The 27,462-nt window shown below is 50.9% G+C and overlaps 2 protein-coding genes and 1 long non-coding RNA gene across 7 annotated transcripts in view; 2 read left to right on the top strand and 1 right to left on the bottom strand.

Moving 5' to 3' along the window:
* The first annotated feature begins 4,985 nt into the window (after positions 1–4,985).
* CHRNG (cholinergic receptor nicotinic gamma subunit) lies at positions 4,986–10,530 on the top strand. The gene is given in 11 exon segments (XM_087424682.1): positions 4,986–5,040; positions 5,226–5,365; positions 5,596–5,640; positions 5,823–5,932; positions 6,544–6,699; positions 7,501–7,598; positions 7,926–8,424; positions 8,636–8,750; positions 9,433–9,649; positions 9,854–9,987; positions 10,291–10,530. Coding segments are annotated over 11 exon segments (1,746 nt in total). The 3' UTR covers positions 10,468–10,530.
* On the bottom strand, positions 6,659–12,495 carry LOC147912294 (uncharacterized). The gene is made up of 3 exons (XR_015550069.1): positions 11,982–12,495; positions 9,051–10,590; positions 6,659–8,824 (listed from the first exon to the last, which is right to left on the bottom strand). It is a non-coding gene; the product is annotated as an uncharacterized LOC147912294 (long non-coding RNA).
* EIF4E2 (eukaryotic translation initiation factor 4E family member 2) overlaps positions 12,397–27,462 on the top strand; it is a 29,546-nt gene continuing 14,480 nt past the window's right edge. For 4 of the 5 annotated variants that reach the window (XM_087424680.1, XM_087424681.1, XM_004427688.3 and 1 more), the window contains exons 1-6: positions 12,397–12,501; positions 17,798–17,912; positions 18,960–19,094; positions 23,083–23,187; positions 24,384–24,536; positions 24,634–24,770. In XM_087424680.1, coding sequence (XP_087280806.1) covers positions 12,482–12,501; positions 17,798–17,912; positions 18,960–19,094; positions 23,083–23,187; positions 24,384–24,536; positions 24,634–24,770 — 665 coding nt within the window. In that variant the 5' untranslated portion in view covers positions 12,397–12,481. Of the gene's footprint in view, positions 12,502–17,797; positions 17,913–18,959; positions 19,095–23,082; positions 23,188–24,383; positions 24,537–24,633; positions 24,771–26,473; positions 26,734–27,462 lie in introns of those variants that run through there. The other variant, XM_004427686.3, reaches the window with a different exon arrangement.

Raw genomic sequence — 27,462 nt, 5'->3', positions numbered from 1 at the left:
GGCAGGACAATTTGGGGGGAGGCCGGGGGCTGCCCCTCAGGCGGGCCTTTTGGGACCCTCTGTGAGGGATCCGGAAGAGAGGCTTCTTCTTGCCTCGCCCTCCCCCAGGTGGGGGTAGGGCAGGTGGCATCCTGTGCCTTCACTTCCCAGCTCCTCCAGCCACCCTCTCCCTGCCAGCCCTCAGCCTCAGGCTTCTGAGGCCCCACCTGGAGCTGAAGTTGGGGGCGCCTCTCTCTCCAGGCCCCTTAGGGAAGTAGGTTTTGGGCAGGGACGGGAGCACCAGGGTAGCAGGATGGCCTTCCCCAGCCCTTTCTGCCTTGGCGGCTCTCTCTGGGTCCCTCTGGGAGGCTGAGGACTGGAGTGGAAGGGTTGGGCTCAGCATCTGCAGAGGCCAGAGCCCATCAACCTCAGGTCACACGCACCATCCTCGGTCCCCAGAACTCAGCCCTCCCCCCAGGAGTGTCCCCTCTTGGGCACCTATCCCTCCTCCCCAAAGCAGGGTTGCCAGGCAAGATTTGGGACATACTTATACTAAAAACTTATTCATTATTCATCTGAAATTCAGATTTCACTGGGCATCTTGTATTTTTATTTGCTAAATTTGGCACCTCTACCCCAAAGGGACCCCCCACCAATCCTATCCCAAGGGCCAAAGGCAGAGGCTGCAGGAACTGGGAGGTGTGGTTCTGTGTGGTAGCCCACCTCCAAGACAGCCCCAGCGATCCCCACCTCCTGATCTTCATATCCTTGTGTAGTGCCCTCCTACACTGCACCAGGACTGGTCTGTGTGACCAAAAGAACGAGGCAGAAATGACAGTATGTCACTTCCGAGATCAGGTTATAAAAGACGTTACCCCTTGTCTCTCTCTCTTTCCCTTGCACTTGCTCCCTCATTGTCACTCTCAATTGGATCTCTCACTTGGGGGAAGCCAGCTGGCATGATGAGCAGCCCTATGGAGAGCCCACATGGCCAGGAACAGAGGCCTCCTGCCAACAGCCACGTGAGTGAACTTAGAAGTGAATCCTCCAGCCCCAGCAGAGCCTTCGGATGAGATCACAGCCCCATGAAAGTCCCTGAGCCAGAACTGCCCAGCTAAGCTGCTCCTAGATTCCTGACCCCCAGAAACTGTGTGAGATAATAAACATTTGCTGTTTTAAAAGGCAAAGTTTTGGGGTAGTTTGTTACACTAGCAGTGTGACCTTGGGTGAGCCACTCTTCATCTTTTAACTTCAGTTTTCTCATCTGCAAAATGTGTGTATAATAAGTCCCGCTCGTGGGGTGTTGTGAAAATCAAATCTCTTAGTAGGTGTAAAAGTTACATGTGTCCTGCAAATTTAAGGGGTGGTTGTTTAACTCATTCCTCATTTGTGGGCCTGAATCACAGAGGATGGGCCTGTGGGGCCCTCACTGGGGTCTCCTGCATCCATGCCTGGTGACTGAGGGAGGATTAGGCAGACGCAGAGGGCCCGATTATTCACCTCCTGATGTACAGGCTTCAGGTCTTCACAGCTCAACCCATTTCCCCTCGAGAGAATCGGGGACCTCGTGAGCCTAGGTATACAGAAGGGGAGATTTTTAGTCTTTCAATGGAACAGAGGGAAAAAAACCATTTAAAACCAAAACTGACCCTAGATAACTGCCTTCCAATATGAACCGTCCACAAATTCAAGGTACAAATCTTTAATTTTTTCCCCCTGAATAGAAAAACTACCTCGGACTTAGACCCATCAGATGAGCAGGAAGTCCGGGCCTTCCCTGAAATCATCCACTAACGCGGGGAGGGTCCCTGTCTCACACACAGAGAGGGCCTGAATCAGATCCCTCGGCCACTGTCGTTGTTTCTCTCTGCCACACTGTGGCGCTGTTGGCAGCAGGTCTTACACAGTCCAACCCCCCACCCCTCCGCCCACCCAGGTGAATCCTCAGTTGGGTCAGGCCGTGCTCAGGTGGCTGTGAACCTTCCAGAGAAGACAACCCCAAAATGCCACACCCGACCAAGGCTGCCTCTGTTCAGGTTCTCAGGGTCACAGCCAGTCCCCCAACAGCACCCACTCCCCCAGCGCTCCAGCCCCAGGGTGCTGGGGACGGTCCACTCTCTGGGTGACATGGAACTCTATCTCCTCTCCTCCCCAGGTCACACCCACGAGGACCAGCTTCCTGTGAAGCCAAAGGGTGTCCCTACATACTCTCCCCAGGCCAGCAGGGCTATCCACCCTCTTTCAAAGGACAATGAATCTGTTAGGAATGCCCTGGGCTGCAAGGAGTGGAAAACCCAGAACCGTGGTTTAAACAAATAAGTTTTTCTCTTTTTCACGTAAGAATGGCGAGGTGGGTTCCCACATTGGCTCAGCTGTCCCACAAAGCTGAGCCCTCCCTCCTTGGTGCGTTGTCTTTGTCCTCATGCTTGTTGCCCCACGTTGCAAGCTGACTGCCACAGCTCCATACTTCACATCTATGTTCAAGGAAGAAAAGAGGCCAGCCATTTCTGATCCCTTTTATCAGGAAGCAAAAGCTTTCCCTGAAGCCCCTCAGCCGACTTCTGCAGACATCCCATTGGTCAAGATATTATCACATGGCCTCGCCTGTCTGCAGGGGAGCCAGCCTTGGTGGTCTACTGGTTAAGATTCGGCATGCTCACTGCCGCAGCCAGGGTTCCTGTCCCAGTCAGGGAACCACACCACCCGTCTGTCAGTTGTCATACTGTGGTGACTGCGCGTTGCTGTGATGCTACAAGATATGCCACCAAGATTTCAAATACCAGCAAGGTCACTCGTGGTGGACAAATTGCAGTAGAGCTTCCAGACTCAGAGAGAATAGGAAGAAGGACCTGGCCACCCACTTTTGAAAAAATTGGCCATGAAAACCCTGTGAATAGCAGCACAGCACTGTTTGATACAGCAGCGGAAGGTGAGCGGATGGTGCAAAAAGACCCAGCAGGGTTCCACTCTGATGTCCACAGGGTCACCAGGAGTCGGAATCAACTCCACGGAAGATTTCCTCTTAATGCGTCCCATACTTCCCCCCAATCCCTCCAGGGTGGAAACCACCACTCCTCTAAGATGACGCACCCTCCTGAGAACACCGTGAAGAGTTCTCAGCCTCTCTCCCAGAGCAGAGAGAAGAGAATAGGAGTTTAAATCTTCATATATAAGGGAGGTGGCATAATTCAAACCAGATGGAAGTCAGTCTCCATAATCTTCCTTTTCCCTCCCAGACACTTGTGGGAGAAGGGAAAGGAAAGTCAGAAATGTTGGAGCATCAGCTGGACCACCTATGCCTGGGGCAGTGCTGGGGGTGTGGGGGATAGGTGGTCCATATTTAGCAGAAGCCAGCAATGATCTTGGGCAAAGTGTGGTCTTGGAGGGGTGTAGAGAAGGGGAGACATATTGCTCTGCAAAACAGGTGAGGGAACTGAGTCGGGGGGCACCAGAGGGCAAAGTGGGGAGAAGGAGCTGTTGGTTTTGTAAACTCCAAAGCAAGTGGGCTACACACCCAGATGCACTGGGAGAGTTAAGGTGGGGCGGGACTGCAATGAAGGAAAACTGAGCGTGGGCCCAGAGCAGGACCGAATGCAAGGACAGCGGACCAGCCACCCACAGTGCAACAGTGAAAGTAGATGACCAGGAAGGCAGCTGCCACCACTACCACTCCCCACCCCCACCCAGTCCCACAGGAGGAACCTGTGGCCCTGCTGCAGGACGGCTAGCGTCCGAGCCAGCCTCTCCTGGACCTCCAAGGACAGGGCCGTCGGCTGACTTCCGGTTTACTGACACACACTGAAATGCCACAGACATCATTTGTGGGCAGGGACATGTCCTCAAACAGTGCTTTCCTTCCAGCCCTCGGAGGCCTCCACCACCCTGCCCCCAGGATGCCAGAGGGTGGGTGGCATGGATGGGAACCTGCGGTTTCTGTCTTGCTCACATACTGGGACATGCTGACCTGTCTGCTTGGAACAGATGGTCAGAAGACAGGTGGCCTGAGCCTGTGGCCATGGCCAGCAGCAGGGCCCTAGTCTCCTAGATCAGCCTCAGCCCCACCCTTCCCCTGACCACAAACCACAGAGTGGATGGAGCTTGTTTTCTGGCCCTTCTGGGTCCCCTCATCCGACTCTCCGGGGGCCACAATCTCGATCCTGTCCCCACAGGACTGAGTTCCCATGAGCAGCTCAGACTTATCCCTGGGTCCCCCTGGCCTAGTGCTGTGCCTGCCACATACTGGGGACTCCATAAGTCTGTGGATGACTTAATACTGAGGGCCCACTGAGGAGCCCCTATTCAGGGGCTATTCTATTTACAAGATCCCCGAGTTCCCGAACTTTCTCAGCCTTCTTTCCTTCAAAGCTTACCAGGCCTATGACCCATGCCTCAGAGACTGGGAGGACCCTGACCTGACACCCTAATTTGCATTCAGGTGTCAAAGCCCAGGGGACATAAGGCATCTTTCTATAGGCATTTTACTCTCCAGTGTCTTGGCCCAGTGGAGTAACCCATGAAGATGTCAGGCTGGTGGGAGAGGTTTGGGGTCCTCACCCATGGCGCAGAGGAACTCAGGTACAAACCATGCTAACCCAACAGCCTTCTCACCTTCCCAGCCCTGACCCACTGGAGGGAGCAGGAGGAGGAAGCCATCCTCGCACTGCCCTCTCCCCCACACCCATCTGTCCCTGGCTGCATCCTCAGCCCCCTAGCTGGAGCACAGATGGAGGGCTGGGACCACTGAGTCTGAGAGCAGGGGTGGTGGCCGGACCGTCTCTGTTGGGGCCCCTCTGACGCCTCCCCAGCCCAGGTAACCTGAGCCCAGCATTGTGTCCACCCTGGAACAGCTGACAGTGCTGTGGTCAGACAGCTGGTGGGGCTGGGCCGGCCTGGCAGGGCTGGCTGGGGTGGGAGCGTGAGCTGTTACATGAGACCCGGAGTCTGCATCTCTCGACCCAGACCCGGGGAGCCGCAGTCCACTCGTCACCACCTGCAGCCGTGGCACCATGCACAGGGGCCAGGGGCCGCTGCTCCTTCTGCCGCTGCTGGCTGTCTGCTTGGGTGTGGACAGACGGGTCGGGGCCTGGGGAGCAGGGGTCCAAGGCCTCAGGGGATGGAGGGTCTGGAGGGCTACTGGAGCCTGCTCCCCAACTCCAGCTCCCTGCCTCTCCATGTCACGCCCTTCCGTGGCCTCCCCCTTTCTGCCCCAAAGCCCCTGGACTCAGGCTCATCGCTGTCTGTTGCAGGAGCTGAGGGCCGGAACCAGGAGGAGCGGCTGCTCAAGGACTTAATGCACAACTACAACCCCCACCTGAGGCCCGCCGAGCGCGATTCGGATGTGGTCAATGTCAGCCTGAAGCTCACCCTCACCAACCTCATCTCCCTGGTGAGCTGCAGGCCTGGAGAACAGCGGGGGAGGAGCTGCTGGGGAGGAAGGCGCTGGCTCCAGCAGCCATGGCAGAGGAAGGCCCCACAGGGGAGAGGCTGGGGAGCTGGGAAACTCCCAGGGGACTACCCAGGAGGCTGGGGTCCTGTAGGACCCAATGGAGGCCTGTAGAGACTAACATCTGGGGAAGGCAGGTGATGTGGGCTTAGCCCTCTGTTCTGCACCCCCAGAATGAGCGAGAGGAGGCCCTCACCACCAATGTCTGGATAGAGATGGTAAGAGGCCACTGTGCCACCCTCTTACCCTCTATCAGGTCCCCCACCCTGAGGCACCAAGGCCCTTAGAGCTGCCTGTTCCCCTCACTCGTCCCTGCCTTTCTGTGCCCCTGGGCTGGGCTCCTGTTCCTGGGGGTGTGGTGCAGTAAAGAGAGGGGCCTGGCCACCCCCTCCCCCTGCAGCAGTGGTGTGACTACCGCCTGCGCTGGGACCCACAAGACTACGAAGGCCTGTGGGTGCTGAGGGTGCCGTCCACCATGGTGTGGCAGCCGGACATTGTGCTGGAGAACAAGTGAGGAGGGGCGCAGGCAGGGGTGGGGGGACAAAAGGACACAAGGGCAGGGCCCAGCAGGACAAGGGGGCTCTGAGAAGAGACGGGTGAACAGAGGGTGCAACCTGGGCGGCCTGGGGAGCACTGGGCGGAGGAGGTGCTGAGGGTGGGCCCAGGGTCCTGATTCTAGACCTGGCTCCATTACTTCCGGGCTGGGCTGCCTGGGTGGGCAGCACCCTCCCTCTTACATGGGGATGAGGACAGTGCCTATAGAAGCCATCAGCAGTCAACAGGACAGGCTGGAAAAGTGCGGCACTCCGGCTCTGGCCCTGTGCAAGAGCTTAACAGATGCTGGTCACTCTTATGAGCATCACTGAAGAGTTGGGGAAGGCAGCAGAGATTAGGAAGCGGCCAAGATAGCCTGGGGGCTGGGCGTGGTAGGAAGGTTGCTGAGGGAGGCAGTGGTTCCTGTGGCCAGTGGGGACCAGGCAGGGGTGTGGCAGGCTGGGCAAGGTTGGCGTCCCCAGGCCCCATCCACTCGGGGCCGAGGGCTGGTCTGGGGTGCAGGTCTCCGTCGAGCAGGGGCTGTCGGGGGTGTGAGCCCCTAGCCCCGTGGCCTGGCCTGTGCGCAGCGTGGACGGCGTGTTCGAGGTGGCCCTCTACTGCAACGTGCTCGTGTCTCCTGACGGCTGCGTCTACTGGCTGCCGCCCGCCATCTTCCGCTCCTCCTGCCCCGTCTCCGTCACCTACTTCCCCTTCGACTGGCAGAACTGCTCCCTCGTCTTCCAGTGAGGCCATTTATTGGGCGAGGGGGGGGCCTTTGGGGAGCTTTCCTGGCTGGGTGTAGGACACGAGGCTTCTGGCCAGGGCCCTGGCTCCCTCTCTCTGGGGCCTCTGTGCCCGTCTTCAACCCAGACACCTGAAGACGCCTACGTCCCTCCCTGCTAAGCCTAGTCCCCTCACTCATCCTCCTTCACTGCCTCAGTTTCCCTATCTGTGCCCCAAGGGGAGAAATTAATGTCCAGGGTGGGTGGGCGAGAAGGCATACACATACCCACGACATACTTGCACACACATACGAGTGCTACCACGCACGAGACCTCTACACTCTACGACCCCATGGAGAGGTGGGGCTGTCTCAGTTTCCTCATCTATAAATGGCAGAAAGGAGGTCTGGGTGGTGGTTTTCCCATATTTTTGAGGAGCAGTCTTTTTACAAGGAAGCCTTGCAGGGAGACCCTCCCCATAAACAGACCCCAGAGGTACAGACTGTTCTGTTCTAACCATTGGGCCTTCCTACCCTGGAGGCAGTGAGAGGAAGGCACTCAGTGGCCCTGGGCACTTGACACTAGGCGGCTACACTGAGCCACAGGCTCTTGGCCCTTCAGCTCAAACTTCCCTGGACCCCAAAGAGCCCGAGTTCCTCCCCCGCATCACGCTGCCAGGGTTTTGTGGAGAACTCAGAAAATCTTGGCTGCACTTTTTTGAAGCAAAACTGCTCACAGTCACCCTCAGATGACCGTCTCTGTGACCTCACAGGTGGGTCTACACACTCTCGGATTTATCCTCTTTCCCTCCCCATCTCCCAGGTCCCAGACCTACAGCACCAATGAGATCAATTTGCACCTGAGCCAGGAAGATGGTCAGACCATTGAGTGGATTTTCATTGACCCTGAGGCCTTCACAGGTAACCTCCACCCAGGGCCCTTGCTGGACCTGGCTGTGAGGGCAGGGCCAGACCAAGATCTTGCCCCCTCCCATGTAACTCAGATGAAAACTACTGTCAACCATAAAATATGTTCTTTTAAGGGCCCAACAAAGTTCTGATTTTCCTCATGATAATTACTCCAGTTTTGAGGGAGGGGGGAATCAAGTAGCCAGTCTTCCCCGCTGCGTCTCTCCCTCCATGGTGCTCCTTCGGGCATATGTCGGCCGCCCCGCAGCTGGGTCATGTGGGCTGCAGGGATATGCCCTGCCCACGCTCCCTGTGCCCACCCTGGCGTGCTGCCCACAGAGAATGGGGAGTGGGCCATCCGGCACCGGCCGGCCAAGATGCTGCTGGACGAGGTGGCAGTGCCGGCCGAGGAGGCGGGCCACCAGAAGGTGGTCTTCTACCTGCTCATCCAGCGCAAGCCCCTATTCTATGTCATCAACATCATCGCGCCCTGCGTGCTCATCTCTTCCGTTGCCATCCTCATCTACTTCCTTCCTGCCAAGGGTACCTGGAGACTGTGGGAGGGGAGCCATGGCCCCAGCCGGCAGCACAGGGGGTAGCTGGGAGAGCACAGGGTGGCACCATCACCCAGGACCAGGGACACTGGGCTCCTTGGGGGGCAGGGAGTAAGTCCCACGGCGGGGAGGCTGAGACCTGCTCTGATGGCCTCTCGGTCACGTGCAGCCGGTGGCCAGAAGTGTACCGTTGCCATCAACGTGCTCCTGGCCCAGACTGTCTTCCTCTTCCTCGTGGCCAAGAAGGTGCCCGAGACCTCCCAGGCGGTGCCCCTCATCAGCAAGTAAGGCCGGCCCTCATGCCTGCCGCCCGTCTCCTCCTCTCCCTTCTCGGGAACTCCAGGCACTGCCCTCCTGCCGCTCCCACCTCCACCATCCTCAACGCCAGTCCCTCACCCCAAGGGATCTGGGGGGAGCAGCTGCTAAGGGTGGGGTGGCAGCTGGGGAAGGGGTGCCGAAGGGTCAGCCCCACCTCCTGTCCACCCACCCCGGCAGGTACCTGACCTTCCTCCTGGTGGTGACCATCCTCATCGTCGTGAATGCTGTGGTCGTGCTCAACGTGTCCTTGCGGTCCCCACACACGCATTCCATGGCCCACAGGGTCCGCAAGGCAAGGCCCCTGCCTGCCCACTCTAGCATCCTCCTGCCCGGTCCACTCACGTGCACCTTCCTCTGCACCCCTGTCTGTAGGCATATTACTCACCTGCCACATTCAGCAGCAAACCTGCCCTGTGTGTACTGAAGCATGCACCCAAATGGACTAATAACAGTATCGAGTGCTTACTACGTGGCAGGTGTACTACGCATGCTAACTCATTTAATCTTCATAAAATCACTATGAAGTGGGAATTACTATCATCTCCATTTTACAGATGAGGAAACTGAGGCACAGAGACGTTAAATAGCTTACCCAAGGTTGCATGGCTAGAAAGTGGAGGAGGCAGGCTTCTGTCCAGACAGTCAGGCTCCAGAGTCTGTGTGATCTGCAGCCCATGTGCAGCTGTCAGCTGGGGCCCTGTTACAAATGCAGATTCCCAGGCCCGCCCCAGGCCTCCTGGGCCAGAATAGCAGGGGTGGGGCCCAGGAACCTGTTTGTAACAAGTGCCCTGGAGATTCTGACGTGCACAGAAGTTTGGGGTCAAGCCACTGTCCCTAACGAGCTGCCTCCGGGCCCCCAGCAGCATGAGCCCTTTGTACCAACCTTCTCCTTCTGCTCCGAGGCCCAGCCTGGCTGCCCAAACGCCCAGGTCTGCTGGCTGCTGAGCTAAGCCACCCAGGGCGTCCCTCTCCAGGTGTTCCTGCAGCTCCTGCCCCAGCTGTTGCGGATGCATGTTCGCCCGCTGGCCCCGGCAGCTGTGCAGGACGCCCGGCCCCGGCTACAGAACGGCCCCTCCTCGGGGTGGACAGTCACAGCGGGGGAGGAGGTGGCCCTCTGCCTGCCCCGCAGTGAACTCCTCTTCCGGCAGCGGCAGCGCAACGGGCTGGTGAGGGCAGCACTGGAGAAGCTAGGTGAGGCGGGGAGCGTAACACTGGGACGCTCCTGCCCAGGGACTCCAAACGGGGAGGGCTGTCTGTTGGCCAAAGTGTCAGGCACAGCAAATGAGTGTTGGGCAAGTGTCCAGGATGGAGGACTGGGGTCTCTAAGGAGAGGTCACATTCTCAGACTGTTTCTCCTCCATTCCACCCCCAAACCTTACCCTCTCTCCTCACCAGAGAAAGGCCCGGAGCCAGGGCAGAGCCAGGAGTGGTGTGGCAGCCTGAAGCAGGCCGCCCCAGCCATCCAGGCCTGCGTGGAAGCCTGCAACCTCATTGCCCGCGCCCGGCGCCAGCAGAGCCACTTTGACAGTGTAAGCCAGTCCAGGGGCGGGGTGTGGGGTGGAGTACCTGGCAAGGGACGTGGTCCTGCAATGCGGACAGAATGAGTGGGGTGGCCATGGTAGTGCAATGGGATTGAAAAAGTGGAGTTGGGAGTGGGGATGGGGAGGGGCATCAGGGCCAAGTGGAAGGAGCGAGGTGAGGTGTGGAAGTAGGTGAGAAGGGCCCAAGCAAACAGAGAACCGAGGCCTGCTGGATGGCCAAGGATGGTACAGGGATCCAGGGCAGGCTTGGTGTTACCGCTGGTCACCCCACACCCTGCCTCCCACCCTCAGGGGAACGAGGAGTGGTTCCTGGTGGGCCGTGTGCTGGACCGTGTCTGCTTCCTGGCCATGCTCTCGCTCTTCGTCTGTGGCACCACTGGCATCTTCCTCATGGCCCACTACAACCAGGTGCCCGCCCTGCCGTTCCCTGGAGACCCCCGCTCCTACCTGCCCTCACCCCATGATTGAGCCAACCAACTGCGGCTGGCCGTGTGGAGTCTTCTCAGCTGTTTTCTGCTGCTGCTGAGGTCATGCGTGTGCTCTTGGGAAGCATCCTCCAAGGCCATGTGAGCCAACTGGCCCTGAGAAAAGCTGGGAAATAAAGAGACAGAGCAGGAGTCCCAGAGTGGTTGGTGATGGGCTGGGGGCAGGGTGTGCGGGGGGTCAGCATCCACGTGACATTGGCTACCTAGTCCTGGCACTCCCCTCACTTCAGTAAAGCATCATCACCCTCATCATTTGTGAAGCCCTAAGGACTCTGTTTCGTATATTGTCCCCAACTAGGCGAGGTCCTTCCCTCTGGGCCTGGGCCTCTCTTCCCTTTATATGAGTTTCCCACAGACTCCTGAAGGAGGGAAGTCAAGAGAGATGTGAAGAGTGGCAGCCAACGCTCTCTTGAAAGAGCAGCAGCCCACTCCAGCTGGCATCTCCCTCCCCTGCCTTCCAGGTGCTGTAAGCACCCAATACTCACCTGTTCCGGTGACCTTTCCATTCACATGCATTTTTGTCACTAATCACAAAAGATTTCATGAGTTTTATGATCTTTTCTCATTGTTAAGATAAGACCTTATCTTATCATGGATAATCAAGAGTCACTATTCCCTCATGTTTCAGATTGGCAAATTGGGGCTCCAGGTAAGAGGGGCTTCCCAGAACACTGGGGGCTAAATAAGATTTGGAGTCCAGAATTCCCAATTCTGACTCAATCTTAGACACCCTAAAAAATTCTATGGCTTGGAAAATGGACCCCTCTTCCTTCTCTTCTCAAAGGCCAGGGTATGTGCACTGGTCCTAAAGGATAGTTAAGACAAGGAAGAGCTAGGCAGGGAGGCTGGTATGTAACAGGTAATCCCGGGCTCTGCCTCCCAGGAGGAGACCCTGACCAGCCTCCCTGGGCCCCACTTAGGAAACAAGAGGGTCAGCTGAGGTCCTCCTGGGAGAGGTAAGGCCCTGCTTTGAGAGTACCTCTGGGGCCTGAGTTCTGTTGGTGACAAGACAACTTAGGCAAGTCATCTGTGCTCCTCGAGCCTCTGTTTCCTCATCTGTAAATATGGGCACAGATATCAGTTCCTATCTACCCTCATCACAGGATCAAAGGGGCAGATGGAGATGATTCAAAAATGTCAAAGTGCCACACAAAGACATGACAATGGGACTTTGGTGGGGAGAGGGGAGAGGATCCGGAAAATAGCCCCTTCCCCACGTACAGGGTCGCTGGCTTTAGGGCTGATCTACCAGCAGGTTCATTTCCTTTATTCCAGCGAGGGTGTATGTGTGTGTGTGTGTATTTGCAGCAGGGACTTGGATCCAGATCCGGGAGGCGATCTGATGATGGTGGGACCATCTCTGGTTCCTGTAAGCCTCTTACCAGCTTTGTCACTGCGGGGGGAGTCCGTCAACCCTTGTGCCTGCCTCAGAGGGCGGAGATTAGCCCTGTAGCCCCTGGCACAAGGAAGCAAAGATTCACAAGGGCTACCACTTACTGAGGGTTGTGTGTCTAGCGCCTGACTGATGATCTCGTTCAATCCACACGGCAACCTGAAGAGGCAGGTGCTACAGCACAGCATCGCCAGTACCCAGGAGCAAACAGCCTCGGGAGGCTGACAGTCCGGGATCGTGCAGCCCGCACCGGGGGCCGAGTCGGGATCTGTCCCAAGCAGTGAGCCCAGAGCCCGCCGCGGGACAGCGTCAGGACGCGCTCCCGGGGGCGGGGAGTGCTACCTTGGAGCCACCGGGCAGGCGGGCGGCCGACAGCAACAGAAACGAGGACACGGTTGACGCCGGCAGCCGGGCAGCCACCAAGCCCGGGCTGCCTCCGCGCAGCCGCCCTGGGCAGGTGTCCCGGGATACCCGCCCCCGACCAGGCCCGCGCGCCGACGTTCCGCCGCGCCCCGCGCAAGCGGAAGTGGCCGGGCCCTAGGCGGAGGGACCCAGCGGAGCGGAAGTCACTCCGTGAGGCAGTGGCGACGGCGGCGGCGAGAGGATGAACAACAAGTTCGACGCGTGAGTGGCGCATGGCTATCCCCGGGGCCTCTTCCCCCAACCGTTTCCCGCGCTCGCCCCCGCCAGGGCCCGCGGCGGCGCACACTCTGCGGCCCCGGCCGCCCTCCTGGGCCTGGGCTGCGCGCCGGCCCCGGCCCCGGCGGCCAGCTGGGAGGAGGGGGCTGGGGAGGCGGCGTGCAGGGGTCCTGGGGACCCCAGGCCGACCGGACCGAGGGCGAAGCGCGGCGGCCGGGGGAGAGGTGGCCGTGCCGCCCCGAAATTTTCGGACGCCCCGCCCCGGCGAGTGCGGGTGGCCAGCGGCGTGGAGGGGCGGAGACCTGAGCGGTTTGGGGTTTCTGCAGCCTGGCCGCCCTGCTTGTGACCAGCTCTCCTCGCACGCTCGTCCTGGCCCCGGGCAGGTCCCCTCTCCTCTCTGAGTCTCAGTTTTCTCCTCTGCAAGGTGGGGACGGTCACAGAGCCCGTCTCGTAGAGTTGTGAAGATGCAGTGAGGGAATCTGGCTGCTGCGCTCCGCACAGCGGCGGCTCGGTTACGGAATTGTCAGCGTCTTCCTGAGACTCCTTCCTGCTTCCTTTCTCCTCCCCCTCGTTTTCCCTTCCAGCACCCTCTCCAAGAGCTGCTCAGTTTCCTGCCCGACCCGTACTTGTCATTGCCCCCTTCTGCACTTTTCTCTGCACCCTTTCTGATGACTAGTCCCAGCATCAAACAATTGGGAGGTGCAGAAAGAAAATGCACAGTATTTTTGCATATTTCCCTCTAGCGATTGTATCTTGAGGTAGATTATATTCTTAGCTCTCTTCTAGCAGTCTAGTAAATCTGTCTTCTCTTCCAAAGACCTAGATTTCCAGTCCCAAACCCACCAGTTACCAGTTACCTGACAGCAGAAAAGTTACCCAGTCTCTGAGCCCTTGTTACCCAGACCCCTGCTGCTGGCTCGGGGAGTAATCAGATCACGTTCAGCAATGCTTAAAGGTACTTTGTAAATTGGTAAATAGCGAGGTATAAATGTAAAGTGGGATTACTATATTAGTTTAGGTTGTGACCTGCTGCTGCTGATGGGAAATTGTTTTTTTTTATGGTACAGTGAGTGGTGGTGTGCAAATTCAGGGGTCTTGGATTCCAACACTCCAGGCAGCTCCTCAGGAATGTTTCCTGGTTGCTGAGAGGGCTCTGCTACTTGAAAAAAATCTTTGGCAGAGCCCTTCTGGAGCCTGCTGCTTAGCTGAACCTATCCCTATACTAACCTCCTCCCCCGTCACAAATCCTGCAACACCTAGCTCCAGATCTAAGGTCCACCTGGGTGGAGCTTTCCACCAACCTGGTACCCCTTCTTCCACTGAACTGAACAAATCAAAATTTCGTTTTAAGAAGACACTTCATGGGTTATCTGGCCCAGTCCTACCCAGACCATTTGGAGGTGCGCAGTAAGCTAATTTAAGAATGGTAATAATGGCTTCCACAGCATCTTACTAGATACTTGTCATATATTATTTCTGCTCCTTCTAATAACCCTGCAAAGGGGATCTTTTTACCTCCTTTTGCAGTTAAGAGAAATGAGACTCTCTGAGGTTAAGTAACACCCACAACAACAGGAAGGGTCATATGATGGGATTCAAACCCAGGTTTGTTGTTTAACCTTGGTTCAAGCACCTCTTGACAAAAATTAACCTGGTCATTTTTAATTAGTTCTAATTATTAACTGTTCCTTATGCTGAGCCAGAATTCTTTAACATCTGACTTCTAGCTATGCAGGAAAAAACCAAAGCTTTCTTTTATTTGAAATTAACAATTGAAGACAGCACTCCTGCCCCTAGTTTTGTTTTTGTTTTTTATGCAAAGCATCTGCAGTTTGCAGACCATTGTTATGTATTTGGCTTCTGCACTCTTCACCACGTGGCTCCTAAGGACATGTTCCAGTTTGCCAGAATCCTAACTGCCTGTAATTGAGTACTGGAGTCTAATCTGATGGGCTGGGATAAAAGAGGACCTCTAGCCTCCTTTACTGTGTGAGATAGACTTCTGTAAATGAAACCTAAGACTGTAATTGCTCCCCGCCCCACACATCTGTCAAGTCGTTAGCTACCGTTACCATTGATCCTGTTTATATGTGAAATCCTAAGATGCTTTCACTACTGTAGTACCAACTGTGGTAAGCTTGGTTTTCAGATCTGGATACCATACTTGATTTTGTCCCTGTTCTGTCTTTGTTAGCTTTTGGCCCATTCTTAACTATTGTCTGAACCACTTATTTGGCACTCATTCTATTCTGCCTTGTATTGCTTTGATTTTAGAAATCCATTCATTAAACGTGTTAGTTTTCTGCCACTGTCTGATGCTGGACATGTAAAGATGAATTAGACCAAGTTCCTACCCGCAAGGAATAGGTCTAGTCAGAGAGTATGAGGACATACCTGGGCAGAAGCTTGGCGAGCTAGTTATGTGCCACTCGGTTGCTCGGTCTGGACAGTCTCAGAGATGCTAATTGGTCCCCTGAGTCTCTGGAACACTGATTTTTCAGTCTTGATTGTATCTTGGCTCAAAACCAGCTTCAAGCTGGGAAGAGTAGCTTCTGGAAGATAGGATGCAAATGACTTAAGTGTAGGTTCCAAAGGCAGAATAGTTGGTTAGCTCCACCCTCAAGAAATAACAGCACAAGATGAAGGTCCATCAAGGTTTCCATTTACTGTCTTAGAAGGGAGTCTGGAAGTGTGGTCCAGGGATCGCAGTAGCATTGTTTTTCTCTGACATAATTATTTTTGTTATTCTTTTTCTGTTTCCTAGTAGTAATTAACAGCAAAACCACTAAAAAAGAAAGGCACTTATATACTTTGCTTGGGGCTAGCAAAGTGAAAGATGCTGGGCTGACTGTGCTCCTCTTCAAGATTTAAAGGGAAGGGCCCCCAAGGATATAGTGGGGGTTGGGAGCTGAGAAGAGAGGGAAATGGTTTGAGTCCTTGGGGTATGCCCTAAAGAAGAGAGTTAAGAGCTGCCTTGGGCTTAGGCAGTAACCTGTGCGGTGTTCGTGATCGGAGACCAGAAACTGGCCGTGGAAGTAGAGCTGGGACAAGTACAAACATGTATATTTGGAGGTTCAGAAAGGGGGAGCCTGACTTAGCCTAGGGCGAGATTAGGAAATAGAAATATTTCCTAAGAGAAAGTGGCCCCCAATCTGAGTCCTAAATGACAGTTAAGTAGGGGAAGAGGGGCTCTCCAGGGAGAGACCATGTGATGAGCATAACAGAGGGTTGATGTCTGGGAACTGCAAGTAGGCTGATACCACTTGAGGGAAAGGAGTTTGTTGGGACCAGGCAGGAGATGATATTGGCACATGTAGGCAGAGCAGGGGCCTTTGTACTAGGCTAAGGCCTGAGTGCGTGTACCTTACCTCCTCGGTCAGGTCCTTGGGGACAGGCACTCTGTAGTATTTGATACACGCAGTGGGTGCTTGGTAAATGTTGTACCTGCATGCCAGACAGGCTCTTTTTTAAAAGGAAACCAAACCAACTCAAGCTTAATAAAGGGGAAAGGGTATTGTAAGCACAGATACTGGTCTCCCAGAAGTCCAGGGAGGCTGAACTAAGCCGATGAGATGGAGCATCACAGACAAAACCACTCTCCTCTCCACTCTGCTCATCTGCTCCATTGCCTTCGCCCCTGCTGGCTTTCTCTGCTTTTGCTCATTGTCTTTATTCCCTCGTGGCCCGTGGGACTGCCCCAGCTCCTGAATCTGTGTGATCGTTCATCTCCTGGATGAAGAACTGAGAGAGGAATATGCTCATCATTTTGAGCAAGGCCCTGAGGTGTGGATTTTGGCCAGACTGGACTGCCCTTTGGTCAGGTGCCCTTCGTAGTCATGTCTTGGCCAGGGTGGAGATGGGGATGCTCATGGCACAGTGCACGATCACCTGAGTACATCCTACCACTAGGGTGTGACGTGGGCTGAGCGGGCCCCCAACACACAGCTAGCTCATCCCTCCTGATATCATTGAGTGATTTTTTACGTGCTGGGCAGTGGGGATTCATGGGCAAAAAAACAAAATACAAAATACTTCACAACGTGTTTCTGTATCTATATAGGGTAATCTCTGAGTTATAATTTGACCATTTCTAGGACCTTTCCTGAGAATTGCATTATTCCATTTGACTGGATAGTCATTAAAGCCAGAAAGGTGATTTCAGAAAATATCCATGATAAGTTAATGGTCCAGCTCCGGACTAACCAGCATTCTTCCTGTCTTTGTGAACTCACCTACCATTTATCTTTTTGTCGGAATCTAGAGAGCTTTAGGGGCACCTGAAAGCCTTTGGGTAATTGCACTGCTTCTAAAAGGGTAGAACCTAAAGTACACTTGACTGGACTTAGAAGGCAAGAAGACGTTCATGCCTTCTTTCAGTCGTTTCTTTTTCTTTTCATTTAATGTGATTAGACATCTTCTTGTGCTACGGTTAGGGCAGCATTTTCTTGTCCTAGGTGCTGAGATACAAAGCTTAATAAGACGGTTCTAAAGGATCCCTCCATCTAGTGGGAAAAACCAACGGCACCTTAGGCTGAGGGATAGTGTTTGCAAACAGCACAGATGTGGGTATATAGCTTGCTTTGGGAGATGGAGGGAGGGAAAGAGGATGTCAGTAGGCAGGAGTCAGATGCTAGAGGATCTTACATTTCGGTGTACTTGATCCTGCAGGATGTGCGTCAAAGGGCAAGGGACAGTTGAGAGTTTTAAGCATGGAAATTAAATGATCAAATTTGCATTTAGGAAGATCAAGCTGGTGGCCATATGGAGGGTGGAGATGATTTCTGTCAGGAAGGCCATTTAGGCATTTATTGTAATAATCGAAGTGGCAGGAGAAGAGGACCTGGACTGAAACAGTAGCAGTGGGGAAGGCTAGGAGAGATGGTTGGAAGAAGTGCAGGGAAGATAGGGAAGTTTTTAAACTTCATTTGAAATGCCAAAGCAGTTAATTAATCCAGAAACTCTTCTCATTATTGACTATTTTTGGCAAAGAAAACAATCCCTTAAACTGTTTACATCTTGCTTCTTTGCGCTGCCTGTTAGAAACTGGAAGACAGCGCTTTCTGGAATTGACAAGTTAGCCGCTGGGCATTTCATTTTTGTTTAATCCTCCTAATTGCCTTTCTACATTCCCTTGCCCTTCTCTCATCTCAAGTGCATCTCATTGCCTGTATTTTGAGTGACTTCGGGTTGGTTACGTGGTGTTTGTTTGACCCGGTAGCTTTGTTAGGTAAGCAAGAATCAGCTCGGTCATGGGATAACGTTGTTTTGCCTTCCCATTCAGATTGAAAGATGATGACAGTGGGGACCATGATCAGAATGAAGAAAACAGCACACAGAAAGATGGTGAGAAGGAAAAAACGGAACGAGACAAGAGTCAGGGCAGCAGCAAGAGGAAGGTGGGTTTTGTGCTGCTCAGGTGTAGTTGCCTTTGAACTTGAGACTTGGTTATCTTGTGGAATCTGTTTGTTTATCTGGAAGATACCTGATTATCTTGATGGCACCCTGGTTTGGAATATCTGATTTTGCTCTCAGAAAGAGATTGTTGAATCACTGGAGTTCATTTTGGGACTTAGAACTTTTCCCTTGCCACAGGATCTTGAGAGATGCTGCCTTGCTTTCCAGCATTCTCCTAGCCTGAGGTGGGGGGATTAACCCTGGAGTGTAACAAAGCCGTTAGTTGCTTCAAAAGCTGCTGCTGGGTATTTCAAATCCTGCACATCCCTTGACATTTTAGACTCTTCAGTCAGTAATAGTCTGAGCTGAAGAAGACTTGGAAAAGAGAAAATTTAGAGAATAAGAGATAGATGGATCAACTTCTTTCTTGAAATATCAAAGAAGTCATTAATTCATTTATTCCACAATATTGAGTACCCTCTAAACGCAAGCAATTTAGGTGCGAAGAGGACACAAAGGTGGATCAAGGAGCTTACACGTACTAGTGGCACTAATAATCGTAGCTGACATTTATTGAGCTCTCACTGTGTGCCAGGCACTCTGCTAAGCACTTTACATCTATTAAGTGATTGATCCTCTCGGCAACCCTGTGAGAGGGTTATTATTTCCCCCATTTTGCAGATAAGCGGCTGAGGGACAAATAGGTTAAGCCACTTGCTCAAGGCCACTAGCCAGTGAGTGATAGTGTCACAGAGGAGGCAGTACTTGGCCTGGGAATATGTTGAGATAAGATACAAACATAAATACCTATGACAGGAGGTAGAAAGTTAGAGAAGCCATTAGAACACAGATAAAATGTTGTAGGAACTTAGAATCAGTTAACTGCTAAAGATGTTTACTGTGTAAGCGGAATCTCAGGCACATTGCAGATAATTGACGATATGTCCTTTTTAATTGTGGAGGTGGTAAGGAGGGAGACTGTAACGTGTATTCTCAGTCTCAGAGCACGTGGAAAATGCCCAGGTTAACACACGTTCTTTAATTCACAGGCTGTTGTCCCTGGACCAGCAGAGCATCCCCTGCAGTACAACTACACTTTTTGGTACTCCAGGAGAACCCCCGGCCGTCCCACCAGCTCACAGAGCTACGAACAGAATATCAAACAGATCGGCACCTTTGCCTCTGTGAGTACTTAGTGGTTTAATGTAGTGAGCCTTGGTAGTACATTCATGCCTGCGTTTATATCATTGTGTTTGTTTACCTTCTTGGTAACCTATTTAGGATTCTGTTTTCGTTGGTCGACTGAGCTGAGTCCCTGAGGCCAGATTTGTTCATTCTTAGATTTCTCATTAGACATTCATAGGTAACATACATCGGTATCAACAAGTATGTGAATTGTGGAATTCAATAGAAGGCAACAATACAAAATTACAGGTTAGTTTGTTTAAGTAGATATTTATTGAGTTCTTACTATCCGCAAAGTGTCATGGGAGATACAAAATTTTATAGTACATGAGTTTTATAGTTCTCATGAAGCTTGACAGTAAAGTCGAAAGTAGAGTTTAAAAGTTTCTTTTGTATTTAAGAACCTCCCGTTAGAGTTTTGAATATGTTAGTGGTTATGCATAAAATAGCATCTTTTTCCTGTGTTCAGAAAGAAAATGAAATCTCTGATCATTGTTTCCGTGGGTACTGTCAGTAGAGAGAGCCCAGGCTCTGTCTGAGCTCCTTCACAGGCAGGTACATCTGTGTTCCCTGAGAAGCTGTCTGCAACTAAAACCAGTCCTGCTCTACAAAGATTATTATGCACTGTATGTGTGCTGTACCTTCGATCTCCAGGCAGAATCAAATGCAAGATTTGTTATTTTCTTGAAATGTGAGGTGTTTGTCCTGTTTAAAATGCAGACACTGGAAAAGGAAACTATAATAGACATTAAACATTAATACTAAATTAGTACAGAGGAAGGACAGGGTAATAGGCACTTTGAGTGATTTCCTTCGATTGTTCGGGTAGCCCTGTGAGGTCAGTGATGTTATCCATAATTTATAAATGAGGAAAGTGAGACTTGGGTTAAGTATCTGTTCTAAAGTCTCAAGTCAGTCATAATTCACTTGATTCAGTGGAGCAACCAGTATTGCAACTCTGGAATAAAAGCCACATTCCAAAGCCCATATTATGTCACTCTTCTGATACACCAGAGTGCGTGCCGAGAGGCTCCAGTTTAAGAGATGTTTGCTTATTAGACAGACTATATTTATTTATCCATTTATTTTTAGTCTGATTACTATGCTGAGTTGATGTAATTTCAGCCAGAAGCAAAGATGTTGTTTTAGTTGGCCTGTGGCCCCTTATCACTGGTAAAGTTAGGCTTTTTTTTTTTTTTTTTAATAATTTATTTATTTATTTATTTTCCCCGAAAGCCCCAGTACATAGTTGTATGTCATAGCTGCACATCCTTCTAGTTGCTGTATGTGGGACGCGGCCCCAGCATGGCCGGAGAAGCAGTGAGTCGGAGCACGCCCGGGATCCGAACCCGGGCCGCCAGCAGCAGAGTGCGTGCACTTAACCGCTAAGCCACGGGGCCGGCCCGAGGCTTTTTTGAAATATTAAAGATAGCTTTTACACTGGTGCTTATTGGGTTCAAGAAATGTTTGTTGAATGAATTCAAGGCACCAATAGGGTTCTAAAATGAATTAAGCCCCTGCCCTTATTTGCCCTGGGGAAATAAGACCTGCTCTGGGATTTCTAATGCAGGGAAACAGTGAGAAGTGCTGCAGGGAAGGCATGGCCACGGTGCTCCTGGAGTGCAGAGGAAAAAAGGAATTCCTTCCAGCGTGGGGAAAGCCTCTTTGGAGGAGATGGGCTTAAGATTGAATTTAAAGAATTTGAATATATAATAAGAAAACAAAGGAATTCTTGGCAAAGGGAACAACAGAATTAAAATTTTGACCATACGTGTATTCCTAACCTTCCTGAATCCATCACAAACATGTTGATTCCTGCTATGTGAGGCTAGACAGCACAGGTGAAGTGGCAGACATTGTGTGACGGGCAACTGGTTAAGCACTTAGAGGATCGGAGAAGAAACTGAACTGGGTAGTTTTCATTAAGGATTCTGTTCCATTATTTTGGGATAATTATGAATATTTTTGGCATTTTTCCTTCCCTCTTAAGGAAAGCATATATGAATTTACTCAACGTGTGCAAAGAGGGTTTTTGTTTTCTTTTGACATGTATGTTGGATAGAGTTTATCATCCGCATCACCTTGGGTTAACGCTTCTTCAGGACTCACTGGACATGTGACAGAGTTTGTAAAATCTGGTGTCATGTAATTTAAGGCATTAGGAAATGGCTTACAGTATTAAATTCCTCATAGAGAAATGATTACATTGTGAAACCTTTTATCAAATCCAAACCACTATTTCCCAGTGCTCCTTAATCCTCATATTTGACATTTAAGAGTTCTTGAGATCAGGGTGACTAAGAAGACTGTCGTGAAATGGAAAGAGCGTTGGACTTGGGGATCTCAAGGCTCGTCTATTCTGGTGCTTGGCTTTGTGGGCCAGGGCAAGTTCTGAAACCATTTTCTCAACTAGAAAATGAGGAAGGGAGTTGAGATGTTTTCTGAGGTCGTTTTTGCACCTGATATTCTGAGTCTGAACGTTTCTTTTATTTTTTGGTTTCAATTAGGACTTTCAAAAACCAAAATTGCCTAGAGAGAAGGAAAAAAATCTTTTCAAAGTTTAGTAATATTTCCTGAGCTCTTTACTTCATCTTTCATGGTTTAGATATAAGATTCTGTAGTCTGTCTATGAGATTGGAGGAGAACACTGTTAATAAAGCAGTGCTTGATTGGGGAATTGGGGATGGTGGGTGTGCTTTCTCCCCACCAACCCCTCCAGTTCCTAATTCACAGTGAGCCACAGTTTCAAGTGGGTGTACTTTGTTTCTTTCAACTGAGTTAGTGTGGGAAAAGGTTATTGCTCGTTGTATACATATGACCACTAACTGTGCCACATCGCTGTGTGCAGTTAAGCACAGCAGTTGCTGAGAGGGAGCACTGCAACAAAGCCCCGTTCCTGACTCCTTTGTAACATGAGACATTTCCCGTGTTTCTGTTCTGTGGAGGAACTGATGGGGCAGCCGTTTCACACAGTGTAAGGTCTTTTCTCCTTGGTTGCTGTCCAAATCTAGAAGTATGACCTGAATCTCTGCTCAGTACCCATTTTCAGCTGCACTATTACAGTGTCTTGCTGTGTATTTATTTAGAGCCTCCTCACCAGTGTGTTAGCAAATACCAACTGTTTCTTCAAACTGTTCCACATTTTCTCTGTCCTCCTAAAGTGTGCCTCTTGGCTGGCCAGTAATTTGTGGGTGTCCTCTGTGAATTACAGAGGAGCAAGGAAGGAATCTCTCCTGTCAAGGCACTAACGAAGGAAACAGGAATAGCACAATGAGTATAAACAAGCCTACATTTGATAGAGAAATAGAAATCTGGTTTTCTGACAGGATTATGAAGGAGGGACAAGGAGAAATATGAATTTTCTAGCTAAGAAGAGGGACTTACATGGCAAATGAGAAGCTAAGTCCTGTTTGATTTTGGAGTGTCCCGGCCTTAGCAAAGGCACCAGGGGATAGAGCAGTGGGTGTGGTCAATTCTGTCATTTGTGCTCAGTAAACTAAACAGAACTGAAGTGTATTTCGTTGTAGCTAATGCTGTATGTGCCAGTAAATAGTCCTTGATCAAGAAGTGATTTGGTTCTAAAAAATACATTCAGGCTGAGGTTATTTAGCACTTACGATGTACCTCAAGACTAAAATTCTGTAAAGCAAGGTCTTTACAGCATGGAAGATCATCCTGCAGCCTTTGTGGGAGGGTACTTATTGATGTGGCTTCACCACCTAAGGCTCCTGGTTGAGGATGGCAATTCTCACCTAAAGAGTTTATTCTTGGATCAACAATATTACATTTTCCTTTTATCCACCTATACGATATGCTTGCTCTAACATGCCTTCCTTCCCACAGAATCTTCTAGATGAAAATAGATCCCCCAAAAAGTGTAGCCTGTAGCAGAGTGTCTTCCATGTTTATGCTCTTCACTTAAATAAATCGCACATTCATTCAAAGAAAAAGACACATCCTTTATGCTCTGGGCTCTTCTCTCTGCAGGTGGAGCAGTTCTGGAGGTTTTACAGCCACATGGTACGTCCCGGGGACCTGACAGGCCACAGTGACTTCCATCTCTTCAAAGAAGGAATTAAACCCATGTGGGAGGTAAGGACTAAGGGCTTCAGACTGCTTTTCTGAGCAAGTTTTTTGTTTGTTTTTAATCCCTGCCAAGCTTAAAAGTGTTTTAAAGTCTTCTCTCAAAACTGCATCACTGGTACATCTTTGGAACTGGGACTTCTAGGAAAAGGCACCGATGCTGTTGCTTGTCTGGGTGGTTTTTAAAGATTGCGTTATCACTAAAACGGCATTATAACAACATTAAAAGATGCTTTTTTAAAAATCACCCCTATTCCTGTAGTACTGGTTGTGTGTGTGTGTAATGTACTACTGTAGTATTCATGATTAAAGTGGGTGAAAATCAAGCTCACAGGCAGTAAGCTGAGCTTTGTGATCTCTTTGCTGTGATCCATCTTCTGTTCTGATGCCAGGGCATCAGATATCATCGGAAGACAGATATGATCACATCTCCCCCCTCACCTCCTCCATTAAAAATCTTAGACAGTTCTCTGTGGCTCACATGATCTTGCACCTCGTTTACCTTGCAGGCCTCATCTCCCACCATCTCTGACTCTTACCTTCAGTGCGGCTAGACCCTCCTCTTCGCATCTCTCTGTCTCACGGTCAGAGTTTGCGCGCAGAGACGTTCTTCCCTGTGCCTGCAGAGCCCTTCACCTGCTTTACCTGGCTAACTCCTATGTCCCTTAAGACCCAGCTTAAATATTTCCTCTTCTTGAGTGTTTCTGACTGTCCTGTTCTTCTTTAACTTACTGTGCATATCTGTTAGAGCAGCACTTGTCAGACTCCTGCTGCAATTGGTTTTCTTGTCTGTCTTTTCTGCTAGACTGGATCTGGGTAGAGACTGTGGCTTCATGTCTTTGTATTTGGGACATGGTGACACTAGGTAAACTTTTAGCAAATGAAGTGAGGAATGATCTGTGTTTGAAATTTGACATCGTTTCATTTTGATTTCTAAAGTAGTTCCAGAAAAAAAGGATTATTGTTAAAGGGTCTGTTTAGCCATTTTTCATAATGGCTTGTACCAAGGATCCCCACCTTGGTCCCCCCCCCCCCATTTTCTTCTCTCCCTAGTCCTATCACCATTTTTCTTGTAAAGTTGAATAACTGGAAAGTGACATCACTTCTTAGTGTTCAAGGGATCCTTGGCATTTTACTGCCTTAATGCAAAAGAGAAAGAGCTGTGAAACCATATTTTAACTTTAATGCTTTCTCTCTTTTTACAGGATGATGCAAATAAAAATGGTGGCAAGTGGATTATTCGGCTGCGGAAGGGCTTGGCATCCCGTTGCTGGGAGAATCTCATCCTGGCCATGCTGGGGGAACAGTTCATGGTTGGGGAGGAGATCTGTGGGGCTGTGGTCTCTGTCCGGTTTCAGGTAAGCCACCCCATGGGCAGGTGTGGTTTCATGTGTTGCGTTTGCTCTCCTCACTGCCTCCGGTTTGCTTTGATGAGTCCTTCTGTTCCTCCTATAGGAGGACATTATTTCAATATGGAATAAGACTGCCAGCGACCAAGCAACCACAGCCCGAATCCGGGATACACTTCGGCGAGTGCTTAACCTACCTCCCAACACCATTATGGAATACAAAACCCACACCGACAGCATCAAGTACGTGTTGGGGGGGCTTGGGGGGGCATATCCCAAAGCTTAGCAGCAGTAGGTCTTGGGCCCAGAGGAATATGGTCATACAGGAGACTGACTTATGGAGAAGGGACAGACCAATCTTCCCCTCTAGTGCTTCTGGCCACTTGTAGCAGTTCTTTGCTGGCGAGGCTGTCTTTCCACCTACACTGTGGGGTGCTTTGTATCTGAGAGAGCCCTTCTGCAGAATCCCAGTTGCACTGCCTGGGCTTGCTTTATTTACACAGGCTGTCTTGTCTTTCATTTGCTAACCACTGTCTTTAAATGAAAGACAAAGCACTCGTCTTTTTCTTGCTGTTTTTTAAGATACTTTCACTGGACAAGAAAGTCCTCCTCCCTGTCCACCCCACACCCCACTTTTGCATGTCTTCTTAACCTGTTAGCTTCAGTCTGTTTTCTGTGTCCTGGGAGACTGATTTCTTATCAGGAACAGTGACTTGTGTATAGAGCTGAAATGGTACAGGAAGCAGGATAGTGTCTTTGTGAGAGTAGAATCTAGGGGAAGCATGAATGCCAAAGGGGAATGAGCTTTGCATCCACCTAGGACTCAGGGAGATGGAGCTGGACATCACAAATGAGAATCACTGGTGAGAGTTGCTCCTTCAGTGATTGAATGTTGTAAATAAATTCAGGTTGTTATGAAGAGGTCGTGGGAAGTGGCTGTTAGACTGTCTCAAAACTGGAGGGAGAGCTAGCCAACTGGGAGTCTGGACTTGTAGGTTTAGTTCTGTCGTTTGACTCCAATATCAACACGTGCCTTTGGCAAGTCTCTTTGCCACTCTGCTTCAATTTCCCCATCTATAAATGGGGGATAATAATACTTTACCTAACGGGGTTGTTGTGGGATTGATTTAGTCTTTGTAATTGAAGGTCCTCAGATGGAGAATGCTCTTACGGGGCCAAGTATTATTATTGCTATCCTCATCATCAGTAATAATGTCATTATCATGTTATTCTTATTCAAGACTAGTAGCGAGCCCAACGGTAGTGTTGAGCAGGCAGACCATTTGGGAATCTTTTTCCCATGCATTCACAGATAATGTTGTGGGTGGAGTTGGCTTAAACTAGCTGAGTGCCAGTTTTTAACTGGGAACACTGCCACAGGAGTTGGTCCATAATCAAATGGCTGGGTGTGACTCATCGTAGCCACCAACAGTTATTAGCCAGCCATGGCCCTGGTTGCTTGCCTTAGCAGTCCTGGGTTAGCGCTATTTTTCTCCAGGCATATTGATCCTACTCTTTGTTCTGAGATGGAAGTAGTTTCTGCCCTCAGACTCAGTCCAGGCTAAAGACTTCCACACCTACTTTTCCTAGGACTCTTAATGTTCAAGGCTCCCAAATGCCCCCGGCCCATGCCCCACAAAAGCAAGCTTTTCACCTGAATAGGAAAGGGAAAGAGGTCTTTCTCAGCTCTCCCCTCTCCACTGTTCTCCCTCTCTAATACCCTGAGGCAGTTCTTCCTGACTTTTTGTAGAAACATGTACAAATCCTTACCGAGTCTGGGAGAGCCTGTGGGGTTTTTGCCTTAGTCTGCTGCTCGCTGCTTTATCCAGAGGTCTGCCTAATACTCCAGCTACAGGGACCAGAAAACCCTCCTTGACACCTAGATGCTACCTTTCCTTGCGTCTCCCTCTCTTTCCCAATGTGCCAACCTTTTACACTTCCACTAGAATGCCAGGCAGGCTGGGCCCCCAAAGGCTCCTTTTTCAAAACCTCTGGAAGCCGCGGTTGAATGTGCCATGACCCTCTCCCTCTCTGGATGGCACCATCACTGAAGCTGGCATCATCGGAGTCTCTTGTTCTGTTGGCGTGCTACCTGGAAGATCCTTCTGGACAAGAGGAATTGAAGAGCATTTTATGTTTTAAGAACAGGCTGACACGCAGCAGCTACGACAACAGCTGAGATCACTTAATAAATGGTGCTAAACTAGCTTGTCTCCTGCTCTTGCTCTTTATGGTGCATCAAAGAAGTGGCCTTTCAGACTGACTGTCACCATATGAAGGAATGGCACAGACTTCTCCATGGAGGGCCATCCGGGGAGTGCAGCCTCATTTCCATGAGTCCATTACATAGTGTCACATGGTATTTTGTTCCAGTTCTGCTGTGATCTGACATAATGAGGTGACATCTAGCTCTCAAAATGAGACCCCATTTTCTGGTACTTGAATGTTAGTTCCCGTCTAATCACGCTGATAACCGGAACAGAGTGATTCCTGATTTAGAATTCAGCTTGAAAGTCTGTTAAGGTTGGAAAGGGGGATCCTTGGCCTTTGTTTTGCTGACTTCATTTGCCTTTACTTCAAAGAAATCTCTTGCTTGGAGCTAAAGCCCTCCTTCCGTCTGTGTGTGGCTGTACGTCTAGAGCTTCCTTGCTTTGTGTTAACAGGGTTTTCTCACTGTGCCAAAGCTGCCCAGGCCACAAGCTCTTTGCCAGCCTTCTCCCTTCTGCTTTCCCTTTAGAGCCAAGTCATCTTCCTCTTTGAGCTAGCCCTGCTTGCCAGGTCCCAAGGTTAGCCCTTCCCTTTCTCCCAGTCCTCAGGGTTATTGTACATTAGGAACTAGGGTGGGGAAATGTCTTCATCTTGCGTGAGTTTGCTCCTTAGGATATCTGACCGTAGCACATACCAGCCCCTTCTGTGCTTTGTGGCTTGGCTTGTA

This window comes from Ceratotherium simum, chromosome 37 (assembly GCF_057802395.1).
Source record: "Ceratotherium simum simum isolate JZ-2026a chromosome 37, ASM5780239v1, whole genome shotgun sequence".
Taxonomy (NCBI): Eukaryota; Metazoa; Chordata; class Mammalia; order Perissodactyla; family Rhinocerotidae; genus Ceratotherium; species Ceratotherium simum.
Note: the sequence above shows the minus strand (reverse complement) of the source record. Positions and strands in the feature narration are given on the sequence as shown.